We start from the raw sequence: 13654 nt of genomic DNA, 5'->3' as shown, positions 1-13654 counted from the left end.
GAGGGAAAAAAAAAAGCAAAGACACCAGGAAAACAAGAAAAAGAAGTATCTTTGTGTATAACATAACCTACTGAATGACTTAAAGATAAATGAGTAAAACAGGCAACTGGATGAGATTGGGATGGGATTCTGACAGACCAGCTGAGGTTAAGCTGGACCTGTCCTGAAGAGACCAATAAGATTAGACCACAGGCGTCTGCTCTGGAACGTTACTTTGGATGGTGGCCTGTATATATGTGATGTGTGAATTATAACTAAGCTTCAAAAATAGTACGGTACTGATAATGTCTTCATAATAGTCACATATCTGGTGGTGACATGTTTACTTTGGTGTATAATAATGGCAGTAATTAAGTAATACAACAATAAGACAAAAGTGACAAGGCACAGAGCATGGTGAATGTAGTTAAGAACCATGAAAACTGCTGCTATAATTCACTGTATCTAATACAGGCTATTAGGGTTGCTCTAGGTTTTGTAGATGTTGTTGTACATTGAATTATTTGTTGTATATTGAATTATTCAGGGCAGACATAATCAAAATAAACAAGAGGTTGGAAAATACCTCTGCCTCCTGTAAGGCCAATGGAGGCTTAAGTTCAGTGGCGTGGTTCAGGCTTGTTTAAATGTCATACTCTCAGCTTTCAAACCACAATGAAAATGACCAAACCCTATTAAACAGGCAGAATTTCAGCCAACACCAGTGGCAGTGCCACATCTTTACACTTTTAAACACAGGGATGCATGAGAATTTTTTGCTCTATGCAATTTAATCAAAATCTCCTGCAGACTGAGAAGTTGTTTTTTTGTTGATTTATTAGCAGCAGGCAGTACATACTTAGAGAAGTATTTTAAGAATTATGCACAGTAGATGTGACACACAGATCTGTAGCAGTTAGCAGTTGAATGGTTTCATGGCACTATGTTATATATAGGGTACGCATCACACTTAGCATGCATAATGTATATTACATGTATGTTACACACAAACTCTCTCTCTCTCTCTCTCTCTCTCTCTCGATATGGATAGATATAGATATAAGCATCAGGTTTTCTCTGATGCAGTGTAGATCTCTGATGAGTGTAGATGTACTAAGATCTACTATCCACTAAGAACCATCGTGTTTGTATGAGCGTGCTTGTGTGTCAATTTTCTGACTGTTTCAATAAAAGCCTTAAAAGCCTGCATCTTTTTGTGTCCCAACTGTGATCCAATTTACTAGGTTGCATGATGCGTTTTGGCTGTTTGTTTAACATAAAATCCGCTAACTTTACTCATCCACTTGATCATTTTTATCAATGTGATTAGACACAATACTTTACAAGCGCCTTTGCTGCCATCTAGTGACAAAAGCACCAGCTTGGAACGCATGGCGTCGGAACTAAATATTTGATTGCATACTCCTCCGATCGGCTTTATTTTATTGCAGGACGAAGAAGGAGCCAGGCAACACGCGACACGATAGTGTTTCGAAATCCACATCTACGAATAATGTAGTTGTTAATGGATATTAATGCATTTTTGTCTAGTTTAAAACGTTGATACTAACTGTAAGTTGTGGAACGCTCTCGTTGCGGTGCAAAGTAAGCTTGCCTTTGCAAATGGCAAACCCTTGTTGTACATGTCTGTCTTAGGAAAAGCTTTTGTCATTTATTATCTTGACTGCCATTCTAACCATCAGGTCGTTGAGCGTTGTCTGCTTTCCAGTCTCTCAGAGTAAACGTTGCCTTTGGCTTCCGTTAGCGCTATCAGAGTCAGATAGGAGTTCAATCAAATTGAAGTACTTTAGATCTTCTCACCGGGGAATCTGGCCTGTGCCTGATGAAAACATGATTGCAGTTGAAACTGGGCTCTACATAGGAGGTGTCTGCGATCTGAAGGACCCGAAAACCTTGGTCAACACGGGTATAACTCACATCCTTACTGTTGACTCCGAAGAACCAGTATTACAGGGATTTCAGACTAAATTTGTGCGTGCCCTGGACGAGTCGTCTACGGATCTTCTCAGTCATTTTGACGGATGTGTTCGCTTTATCTATGACGCTGTCAGAACACCTCAGTCCTCTGTCCTCGTTCATTGGTATGTTTTGTACTTCTCAGCGATCATGACCCATAGTGAGACAATTTTATCTGATAACCATGTGTACTCACTTTGTCACCCCCCCATAGTCACGTAGGTCAAAGTCGGAGTGCAGCCGTGGTGACTGCATACCTAATGAAAACACAGAAAATGAGCCTGCAAGATGCGTACAAGAAACTTCAGCAAATTAAGCCTGACGTGAAGTAAGTCAGTTTAATACGCGATTACGTCAGAAAAAGGGTTCTCTTTAAGTGTTGTCACATGATATTAGCTACAACTGTATTTCCAAAACTCTTTAAACCACTCACAAAATACTGAAATATTTTCAGAATGAATGAGGAGTTTCTGGACCAGTTGTCATTATATGAATCAATGAACTGTGAGTTGGATACCTCAAGTCCACTTTACAAGCAGTTTAGGCTCAAAAAAATAACCGAAAAATACCCAGGTATTTTTTTGTTATATCTTTTCCTCACTTACCTTTTCCTTGATTGAACTATGTATTGTAGCATACTCTTTGAAAAACCCCATGTTTACGTTACATATTTTATATTGCAAAGTCTTAACTCTGTGCATTCTTTTGCTTACCTGTTTTTTGCTATCTTGCTCCTCAAGAAACAAACATCCTGTGTTTAAATCACCAGCAGCAGTAACAGTCTATGTTTCTGTTTCAGAGCTTCAAAATATGCCAAAAGAAGTATTTGCTGCTGATCCTGCACAAACCCAGAATTCTGAAGCAGTTTACCGATGCCGAAAGTGCCGGTAAAAAAACAAACAAACTGAATTTAACTTTTTAACTCTGTTGTATCAGACCCCTTTGTGGAGAATGTTCCAGAAAAAGCAAAGTAAATCCTGCATAATTCTGTCCTCTACCACAGACGCACTCTCTTCCGGCATTCCAGCATTCTCAGTCACAGCGTTGGTAGCGGGCCAACTGCCTTCGCTCATAAAAAAACCAGTGGTGTAGTACCCCATGCCTCTGATAAGGATGGTCAGACACAATGCACATCCTACTTCATAGAACCGGTGCAGTGGATGGAAGAGGCGCTGCTTGGTGTAATGGATGGACAGGTAGAATAGCCATCTTGTCATATGAGACGCAGGTGTACAAGAGTGCAGTGTGTGTATGAACTGTTTCCCTGGCATTTCAAATGAAAATCCTAATTTTGTGTGGCAGCTCCTGTGTCCAAAGTGCAGTTCCAAGCTGGGCTCGTTTAACTGGTATGGTGAACAGTGCTCTTGTGGACGATGGGTGACGCCAGCGTTCCAGATGCACAAGAACAGAGTGGATGAGATCAAACACATCAGTATATCTGCACTGAAATCAACAGACTGACAATAGGGTTCAGGATTTCTATGAAAATTTGACTTACAAAGTTATATCACAAATGCTGAGACACAAAGTTGCCTTAAATCAAGGTATCTCTATCCAAGCAGTTTTCAAAGAGGTAGTTGTTTCTTTTTGTGTTGATAAATTACGTGTTCTCAGAGAGAGCTTTGTGGAAGAGAAATTTGTTTATAATGGTCTGCCTTCGTGGAAATATGAGGTAGATATGCAATTTTTCCGTGCTGTCACAGTGTATTGTGGTATGTATGTATATTATTAAAAATGAAGCATTGTCCATATAACTGACTGATATTTGTGCCAGTGTGTATGTTGGTGTAACAGAAACCTCTGAAATCTTGGTGTCTGTAGTCTAGTCTATAGTGTTCTTCAACTCCAGGCCTGTGTCCCACAGTACAATATATTTTTTCTCTAACACTGCACTATCACATTCGATTCAACTGATCCACTAATTACTGAACCCCTGGCTTCTTTAAATAGGTGTAACAGTGTTGGGTATTAATGAAAATATAGAGACTGTTTGGCTTGTAGAGCTGGGAGTGAGGCACTGCAGAACCCATTGGAATATGCACTGCCACCTAGTGGCTTCTGTAAAACTGCAGTTAATGTGAGAGATTAAAAACAGGTGAAGAAGGCAGATTTTAAACTAGCCAAAAAGATATGCGGATTGTGGGAGTATGGTTCCCCAAATGAATGATTTGGTTTGATGAATTTCCAAAGGCATTTTCTTTGAGGGAGTAACTATCAGAGGAATATCACAGACACGTCTCTGAGGAGCTTAAAGGCTTCAGAGATATACATGAATTTCTGTACAATTTATTAATTCATCTTTATCCATACCAAACAAGAACTGTCTAAAAATGTACAGCAGGACAAGTCTTGTGAGGGATCTTGAAAATGGCAAAAATAAATTTTATTCTGATATTTTTTTCTCAAGAACTTACTATCTTTAAAATCTTGACTGTTGGAATGATCTCACTCAAAAAGCCAGTCATTTCAATGAAATGAAACTGTCCACATGATCAAAAATCCACAAACGTGTCAATCCAATATCTTGACTCAGCACTGTCCTTGGTAGGTGGCAGTTGGGTCTTATCAGGGCTAAATTTGGAAAACAAATTTTATGTAAAGCCACCTTTCCGGTGGGCAACGCACCTACTACAGTTTCTGACGTGTACTTGGCATGATGGGATTGCATTAAGTGTAGGGACAAAAGCGCAGATGAAGCAGTCTCCACTAACTCAGAGTCTGTTCAGCACTTCACTCAGATTCTGCTGCCTGAGAAGAACAACACCTGTTATGTAAGTCCCTCAGACAGAAAGCACTAGATCAGTTTATCATTTTTGAAACTTTTCCAGAGTAGAGTGAGGTGCATTTTTTTTGTGCTGTACAGAAATATTTTATAACGCACTGTGTCCTATCCATATATTTAACAGATTGATGTTAACAGATTCTAAACATTTTGGATAAAACCTTCAAGTTAGCGTGCGCTAATAAATAGAAGAAAAGGTGTTTTTAAACTTAGAATTAAGTAAACAAACATTTCGAGTGCTACCGAAAATCTTTCTAACCAGCATGGACTGTGTTTTCCAGCTCAGTTTTTCTGTGTCCTCCGTGGCCAGCTCACACTTCAGTTCAACCCACATACACATAGCCATTACTTTCACCACACTTTCTGTGTAGCAGTAAACTGTCTGAATTGTTGTGTTCAGGGTTTGAGCTCTCAAAATGATCCTTATATGTTGCTTGTGTCATTGTTCTCATAATGCCTGGTTACACTGCTGCTTTTCATTGATTCACACATTTTTAATGAACATTTAAATGTGTGTCTGCAGGATGAGACACTGCAACAGACAGAGATCACATTAAAGAGGAAAATCTATAGAGGCTACACAGAAAGGTAGAAATACAATATAAAAATGACAATGATGAGAACTGATGATATTCTGTTTACAAAATACTTAATACAAATGACTTCACATATAAGATATAATTAGTACATAAAACCAACACATGAAAGTATTTAGCAATTCTGGACACTTACAGGAGACAGAATGCCTTAATTTTTCAAATGATCTTATTATGCATTGGCTCTTTCTTTTAATTTACCTTCACTGCCAGACCAGCATAGCCCCTGATGCATGTCCTTCATCTGGCGGAGCCTGTCTATTTTCAGCCTAAACAAGTGAGAATAGTCCCCACCTTAATCAGTTCTTCACCTAAAGCAAACACCATGATGCTCCAGTCCAGTCAATCTGCGCTGGCAAAACCTGCTTCACCACCACCACCGGACCAGCACTGTGTTTTAACTAGTGGTAAGAAGGCAAAAATGTCTATTTAAATGTGAAGCCTACCTCTTATAAGGAGGAGCCTACTGTGTGACTGAAATGTACTGGTGTTTTGAGTGTGAGGCTTCACTAACATTACTCAACCAGAGGGTGTCAGTATATCACTAATTCTTCTCTCCTCCACAAAGAGTCCTTTCAGTTCCATGATTTTCAAGTATAAGATAAGAAAATATTGACACGTCTGTATGTTTTGACAAGGATATTTTATGATTACTCTTTAAATCTCAGCAGTGTATGTAAAGTGCATAGTGAACTATATAACATTTATTTGGGGCATAGAGGAACATCCTCTCTCAGCAGTGAGAAGTCACTGAACTAATAAAACTCACAGTAATCTACCATTTTCATCCACTGAAATCACTTTATCTGAATGTGATAAAACTCACAGTAATCTACCATTTTCATCCGCTGAAATCACTTTATCTGAACGTGATGAAAGGATTGTTTCGACATGGATGATCAGAGCGTAATTTTCTATGTTATGCTGCTGCTAACGTTTGAAATTGTGACCTGGGGCGTTTCACTCTCTCTCACACTCCTTATCTGAGCCGTTTATCCAAATTAGGGCCACAGGGGGTGCTGGAGCATCTCAACATTCATTGGGCGAAAGATGGGGACACACCCCAGACAGGTCGCCAGTCGCAGCTGTGGTGTTTCAGTGGCGCAGGGTTGTTGTGCATTGTTATTTTGACATAGCCTTAGTGTGCTCTAGATGTATCACCTTGACATGTACATTTTTTGACATGATTATTAAATGTGTATTTTTAATGAAAATTAGGGCAGTGACTTCAACATTTTCGCCATTGCCTGTAATATACAATACTGTAGTGGAATTTATCCAGAACATAACCATTATCTGCTTGATGTATTACTTCATATAATATACCAAGAGCACAATCATTTTCACAAAGAATTATTACTATGGTAGGAACAGTTGCAGTATGAATGTAATTAATGTGATTATTGTAAGAGCCCCCTAATGTGAGCTGGTTCCAAATTGCTGGTTCTTGATATTGTATGGATGCTGACCCGTGTACGTGGTTGTAGTGTGAGATATGGGAGGTTTTGACGTGACCAAAAGTGTTGAAGTGACTCCACTCCAGTACGAACAACAAACAACAGACTCAGTTCAATAGTCAGATGACATGTATCTTTAATTAGGGAAAGTGTTGAACGGAGCAAATGAGGTGAGACAAATTAAACACACCACATCTCTCTCTTTCTTAGCCAGTCATGTAATTTTTTTTAAACAACAAATACTGATGTCAAAGTGAAAGCCTCCCAATAATATCTGTGACTGTATGGATTCACAAGCAGTTATGAGTAAAATATACACAAATGAGCACATGCAGAGTTTTATGTAATCCTCCTAAAAACAATATTTGATGAGATGTATCTGTGTGAGTATGTTCCTTACTCTAGGGAACTGTCACTCCAGACTAGTTTGGACTAGTGCACAGAGACTGGGCCATGATTCTTTGCCCTCTGCTGTAAACAGACCCGGACATTTCCATGGCAGGTGTCAGAATTCTGTTCCAAGACTTTGCTCCTCACTCTCTTATTGAACCACAAAAAACAAATAGAGTTTTCATACTTTTGGGGAAGAGCACAATATATGCAAGAAGAACATTTTTTATCATCAAGTTGGCCACGTAAGAAAATTCTAGAACTTTGACACCCTAGTGACTGTAACTGTAAAACTGGCATTACCTTACCAGGACATTGTCGCATTTCTGAACTGAACTGGTCCTATGCTGAGAAGCCGTTGCCTCCCTGGTCACCTGAGATGAAACAGGCTCAAGGTTCGCCATGCAAGCTCAAACATTATTCAGCCACAGACGTGTAGCAAAAATTCACAGTCTAATAAAGTAGTTTGAATCAATGCAAAGCGCTGATATAAGTCCTAACCATCTATTTGTGCGGAGCAGAAAACACAAACAAAAGTGACTGCGGTGATTAGCAAGTTAACTTTTATTTTGACTTTATTGTTTGTACGATAATACAGAATAGAATGAACCCTTATTCAACTGTTGTTATCTAACAAGACAAATGGAATCATGATTAATTTTGACGAGAATCTTTTGGACTGAGCATAATTAAACACTGTCTTATAGCATTGAAACCCACTGATCCAATCAGTGTGTTGCCTGCGCTTGTCCAGTGTGGTCCTCGAACATTGTAATGGAGTATGTTGAAATTTTGAGATAGTGTTGTTGTCTTTCTCAGTAAAGTCTCTCTTTTTCTTCCTAGATAGTTACAGGAAGCAGTCATTTAAATCCAATTCCACACCACCAACACCAGTTCTCACCTCCCTACCAAATACTGTGTTTACCACCACAGGCTCGTTACAAGGCCATCAGGTTACACAAGGAACCAGCACATCTCCATCTTCCAAACATCCCATGGTTACAGCATCATCTCCCAAAATCACATCTCACCCAGAGGTACGTCAAGACCTACCTGTTGTATTCTGGAAACAGCAATTTTCTCTTGCTGTCTTTTCAGCAGTTTTTGTCTGGGGTTCACATACAGGGTACAGGGAGGAAGTGCGTGACAAGGCATGCGGTGGTGTGAAATGTAAGAGGAAGTTACGCTCCTTAGGGAAAAAGCCCTAAGGCCCCTTTTCCAAAGACTTAAACAAGAGGGCGAGACACTGCTCCCCTCTCAAGAGCCCCACAGAAACACCTCTGAAGTCTCTTGGCAGACGAGCAGTGTTTTTACCTTTGAGCCACCGAGGGGCTCTGATTCAGATCACCTCTACAGCATTCAACACTGAAAATGTGGCAAAACATTCTGACACTGAAAGCTACTGGGCAAGGGGTGTGCGTGTGTGTGTGTGTGTGTGTGTGTGTGCAGTATGTATGTGTGTGTGTGTGTGTGTGCAGTATGTATGTGTGTGTGTGTGTGTGTGTGTGCGTGTGCAGCATGTATGTGTGTGTGTGTGTGTGTGCTTTTGGAGGGAGCAGAGCTAAAGTGCTCCAGACTGGGTCTACGCATATGTTGAACACCTGGGCTTTAGAATATACACACAGAGCAACTGAGAAATTAGCACAGAAAATTCTGGGGAAATCCAAGCAAGCCGCCAGCAAGAAGACTTAAATACATGTAATTTTCACAACTTCCAGCCTAATATATGCAATGGAAATGGAGACATGCCACACATTAATAAAAAAGAAAGCAGCCGAGCTTCTGTTGCACTCCTCATACTGAAGGCTCCGTGAATGGACACTCACAGTGGTGTGAGGCCATGTGAGGCCATACACAGTGATAGCGACTGAGTTCAGTTCTATTTATATTGCACATTTTACAGTGTCATAAATCTAATGTCTAACTCACATCGGTTGTGCATATTTTATTTAGTTTTCACACGTGGAAATAAAGCAGAAAGTTCATATTTAAACTGGTAGAACCAAGACCTGGCAGCCAGAAGTTAGGAATTGTCAGGACTCACAGAAATACTGCATCATAAAACACTGTTTTATATAAATGTTTACCAGACACATGGTTTTGTTCCAATACTGTTCTAATGTAAGTGAACCAAAGGAAGTGAGAGGAAAAAGAGAAAAGAGCTGTTTTGTTTGCTCAGTAGTTTCACATAATGCTTCTTTCTATAAAAATCTACCGATTGTGAATGTGTTATTTGAATGAATGATCTCCTTTTGGCTGTTTGTGTACGTTATCTGTCACTGGATCTGCGCTAAGTCGTGCAGAAAGGTAATGGTTTAGGCTAGAGAGACATATTTATACAGATAACTCACACACAAATGCACAGCACTTTTCACTTCTTAAGGATGCCAACAGTCAATGCTTTATTCAGCTTTAAACTGAAGCCATTCTGTTTTGAAACCACATAAAAACATAGTGTTTTTTACTGCCTTTCTTTTCATTGTAATTGATTTCAGAGATATAGATACTTACTGCCACATTTCTAAACATCCCTTTTGAATGAGACACCACATGGTGTCTTGGTAATGATTGCTCAATCTTTTTCCAAAGGGATGAATATGACTGCTTAGGGTTTGCAGATCCCATCTCGTTTTACATTAAATTACTCTTTGAAGAACAGTGAACAACAAACTTGTTTAAGCTCAGATTTTCACATTTTCCATTTCATTTACATAACTGTCTGTCATAAAGAGAAACAACAACAACAACAACAACAACAGCAACAACAACAACAAAAGCTTAAGCTTGTTTAAGATAAGGTGCATTGAACAGTCAGTGTTACTTATGGTATATTACGAGGGAATGCTGTACTTCACCTTGAAATGCTGTGATTCATCAGAGCTTTCGCATTATTGTCATGAAGTTACTTGGGGCAAGACACTTTTGTTTAGGACTAATTAGGACTTCAGTTTGTGTTTCTGTAGTCAGTTAGGTCTAAGCATTAATGTCCATTTGTAAGAAAGGTCAAATGTCAGCAGGAGCCAGGATGTTATCCCCTGTTCTTGAAATCGCAGGAGACCAATGTCTCCTAGGGCTGATGGATTCATTTTAACCTTTGATCTTTGAAAGAGAATCCATACAGGTATCTGAAGACAACTCCTTTTAATTTTTATTAATGGGTAAACAGATTTCAGTTGCAAACTTTGTCTCTGGAGAACAATTAAACAATGTCTTACTTACTCAAACTAGAGAACTCTTAGGGAATTAAAAGGTCTATCTTGTCTGCTGGAGTGTTTGTGTATTTGATAATACAAAACCTCAGACAGAAACATGTGAAAAAAGTAAAGCCTGCATCCAGGAAGAGATATCTTGAACTACATTTATTACATTTTATTTTCGATGTATTCAGTTTTCATATCAAAATGTTAAAAGTTAAAAGTTTCAGCAAGCTGAGCGCATATTTTGCTGACTGAATTCATGAACTAAGAATAGTGTGACTGTTTGTGTGGAAGGGGGATGCGGTCTGTAAGAGACTCTTTGCTCCTGAAGCATTTTATGGCAGTGGGCACATCTTTAAATCTGTGTGCCTGGTTTGTCTTGGGAATTCGCAGTTTTAAAAGCAGAAAAGGGGTGCTTTCTGCTGATTGTTTGTTGATTATGATTTAATTCGTTTTAGATAAGTTTTTACTCTGGTCTTTGATGATGCAAAAGTGGTAATAGTACAAAGCTTTACTGTACGAATGAAATTTGAAGTGAGGCTCTGTGCAAACATAGAAGATGTACAATCTCAAATAGAGAAATACAGAACAGAGAATAGAGAATACAGAAAATGGCCTTTCAAACGATGTTATGACTGTGATTCTGTCCATATCAGTATGCAGTGATGAAAGAGTAATAGTGACATTATTGTGTCTAATTCTAGATACTCTTCATTTTTTGTTGGATGATCTAAAGATATCAGTTGGCAGGAACCCGTCTTTGCATCTTGTCAGTATTTGAATCAGTTAAATGAGTATAAAATCTGAGGGATTTCTGTGTTCACTCTGCCAGCCCCCCGTGTTCTCAGGAGTCTGTTTGTTTGTTTTTCTAACCTCTTTCTATGAACAGTCACAAACAATAACAGAGCCAGACATTCTCTGATCAGCAATAGCAAAGTAATCAAGATTTGGAAACCGTGAAGCTCTTTGTCTCATATTAACTTCAGTGGTGCCAGACTTTCAAGTTCATGTGAGGATTATCTGAGTGTGAGATTGCTGACTCTGTCTAAAATTCAACTCTCTGGAGTGGAATGAGTTCTGCTGGTCACGGAAGTTTAAACTACCTCCTTTCCATTCTGAGGACTCATATCAATGCTCTATTCCACATTAAGAATTTTTTCTTTTTCTGTCAGGACCTCACAGATGGCTGTGCTCCCAGAATTGAAAAGGTTTCTTAGGAAACCAAATAAAACAGTGTGGTTGGAACTCGGATTGTTTTAAGGCCAAAGCTATTAGACAACCAGAGAAATCGTGCCTCAGATATAGGTTGATGTAGAGTACTGTGGAGAGTTAAAAGTTTCAATGAGATTCCTCTGTGGCTTTCTCTCAGTGAAAAAAGGGGGCAAAGGAGGACAACCATTTAGCTAAATAGAACTCCCACAATTTAAAGTACATCTATCTATATATATATATATATATATATATATATATATATATATATATATATATATTTTGTATGAGGATGACAAATATCAGACAAATTATTCTCTCCTCTCCTCTCCTCTCCTCTCCTCTCCTCTCCTCTCCTCTCCTCTCCTCTCCTCTCCTCTCCTCTCCTCTCCTGTTTGTCTTAAATTACTCGTAACCTCACCTCACCTCAGATATACAGGGAACATAACCAGTTAAATAATTCAGCGCATTTCTAAATGATTTCATTTTTTAGTCGTGTCAGGTTGTTTCTCACTGTTCAACGTTCCAGTGGAAAATTTTGTTTCGAGTGAGGAAATACATACTCTGCTTTTTCTGCCGGCTGCTCTCATTAGCTTATGTTTGATGAGTCTGTATAAATTTTTCCACTTTCACTGCTGCACCTGTTTGATTGAATGTGCTGCTGACAAGGTGCTAGATCATGCCAGGGTTACTGGAATAGTTGACAGACTCATTGGGCATTAAGGGGCTTGTGTGGTTAGGTGTGGTATTCACTAGGAGATGAAGTGTTACGTAAATGATTAGTATGATCATCTGTATGTCTCAAAACAAAAGTTGATTCCCGCACAGAGAAATTACAAACCCTGCACCCCAATCATAATGAGGGGCAAAGCTGCACAGTAGAATTTTTAGTGAATGCTGTGCTTGCTTATTTTGGGCAATGTTTTTTCGTTGCCATTTATCTCAGTACTAGAGGAATGTCAAAAGTCTTTACAGAGAGTACAGATATTTTTGGCCTCAAAATTAAGGCGGTTTAGTGAAATATAGTAACCCAGTGTGTGTGGTGTATTTGTTTTTATATAGTGATTACAAACATGGCCTTTGGAAGCTTTTCTTGTGTTGTCTGTGTACTAATTGTATTCCTTTTCAATGAAGTATTAGTGCTTTTGACTTTGTAGAATTACATTAGCCAGTCTTCAAGCAATTCGTAAATATGGTGCAACATTTGGCAGACATCAAAGCAGAGCAAGATATTAGTGAATCAAAACCTAGATTTAACTAGTTAGACTGCTAAACCAAGCTATGTTATTTTTCTAACTCTATAGCGCCCCATCAGTCTAAACTAGTAAGACCACAAGTAACCTGGCTCCTCTCACCATTCCAGCTTAATTAGCCATTAATTAGCTAAATCTCATCTTTTCTTCACTCTTGTCATACACTGAATATCTTTCTTTATGACCATAAATGTCACTATATTTCGCTATGTTTTCCTCTCCTAAACCTGAGAAGAACCAGCCTCTTCAGATGATGAAGGATGGTCAGTTATTGACTTTGTCCCTAATGAAGAGGAAGAAGTATCTGCTGACACTGGAGGCCCGGCTACAGATGACGCAGCATGAGAACCAGAGACTGCGCTCTGAGAATGGCTCTATGCGTGCAGAGATGGCTGGACTAATGAGTGAGGTAGGAGAAGGTCCGTGGCTCAGTTTGTGGTGTGTTAGTTTTTGATGTCAGGCTGAGGCAATGCTAACTTTCTTTAGTGAGTTTATCCAAGGTAAGGTAAAAGCAAACGGACTGAAAAGGGGGTACGGCTATCCACATGTTTAGAAAGATGTTGAGAAGTGATTTAAGTAACTCCTGAATCCATATGTTTGCCAGATGTTTAGTAAAAGCTATGGCTATATCTTTTAACCATGTGCCAACATGCTTTGTGGCTAATTTTAACTTCCTTTGAATGCCGAGAACTTAATTGCACTGTACTTTGACATTTGCAAAAATGTTATCACATACCAGGCTAATGGCTGTGCATCCAGCTATAGGCTTTTTTTTTTTGTGCGAGCCCTCTCAAAAATTAACCATGGACGCCAC

At 39.1% G+C, this 13654-nt stretch overlaps 1 protein-coding gene across 1 annotated transcript; it reads left to right on the top strand.

The window, feature by feature from the left end:
• Positions 1-1468: 1468 nt before the first annotated feature.
• dusp12 (dual specificity phosphatase 12) lies at positions 1469-3663 on the top strand. Its single transcript, XM_030775473.1, has 6 exons — positions 1469-2081; positions 2171-2284; positions 2411-2529; positions 2756-2843; positions 2960-3152; positions 3259-3663. The coding sequence occupies exons 1-6, from the start codon at positions 1831-1833 to the stop codon at positions 3415-3417; spliced, it is 924 nt and encodes a 307-aa protein (XP_030631333.1). The 5' UTR covers positions 1469-1830; the 3' UTR covers positions 3418-3663.
• The last annotated feature ends 9991 nt before the right edge of the window (positions 3664-13654 follow it).

This window comes from Chanos chanos, chromosome 5, assembly GCF_902362185.1.
Source record: "Chanos chanos chromosome 5, fChaCha1.1, whole genome shotgun sequence".
Taxonomy (NCBI): domain Eukaryota; kingdom Metazoa; phylum Chordata; class Actinopteri; order Gonorynchiformes; family Chanidae; genus Chanos; species Chanos chanos.
The sequence above is the reverse complement of the archived record's forward strand: the minus strand, read 5'-3'. Positions and strand labels throughout refer to the sequence as shown.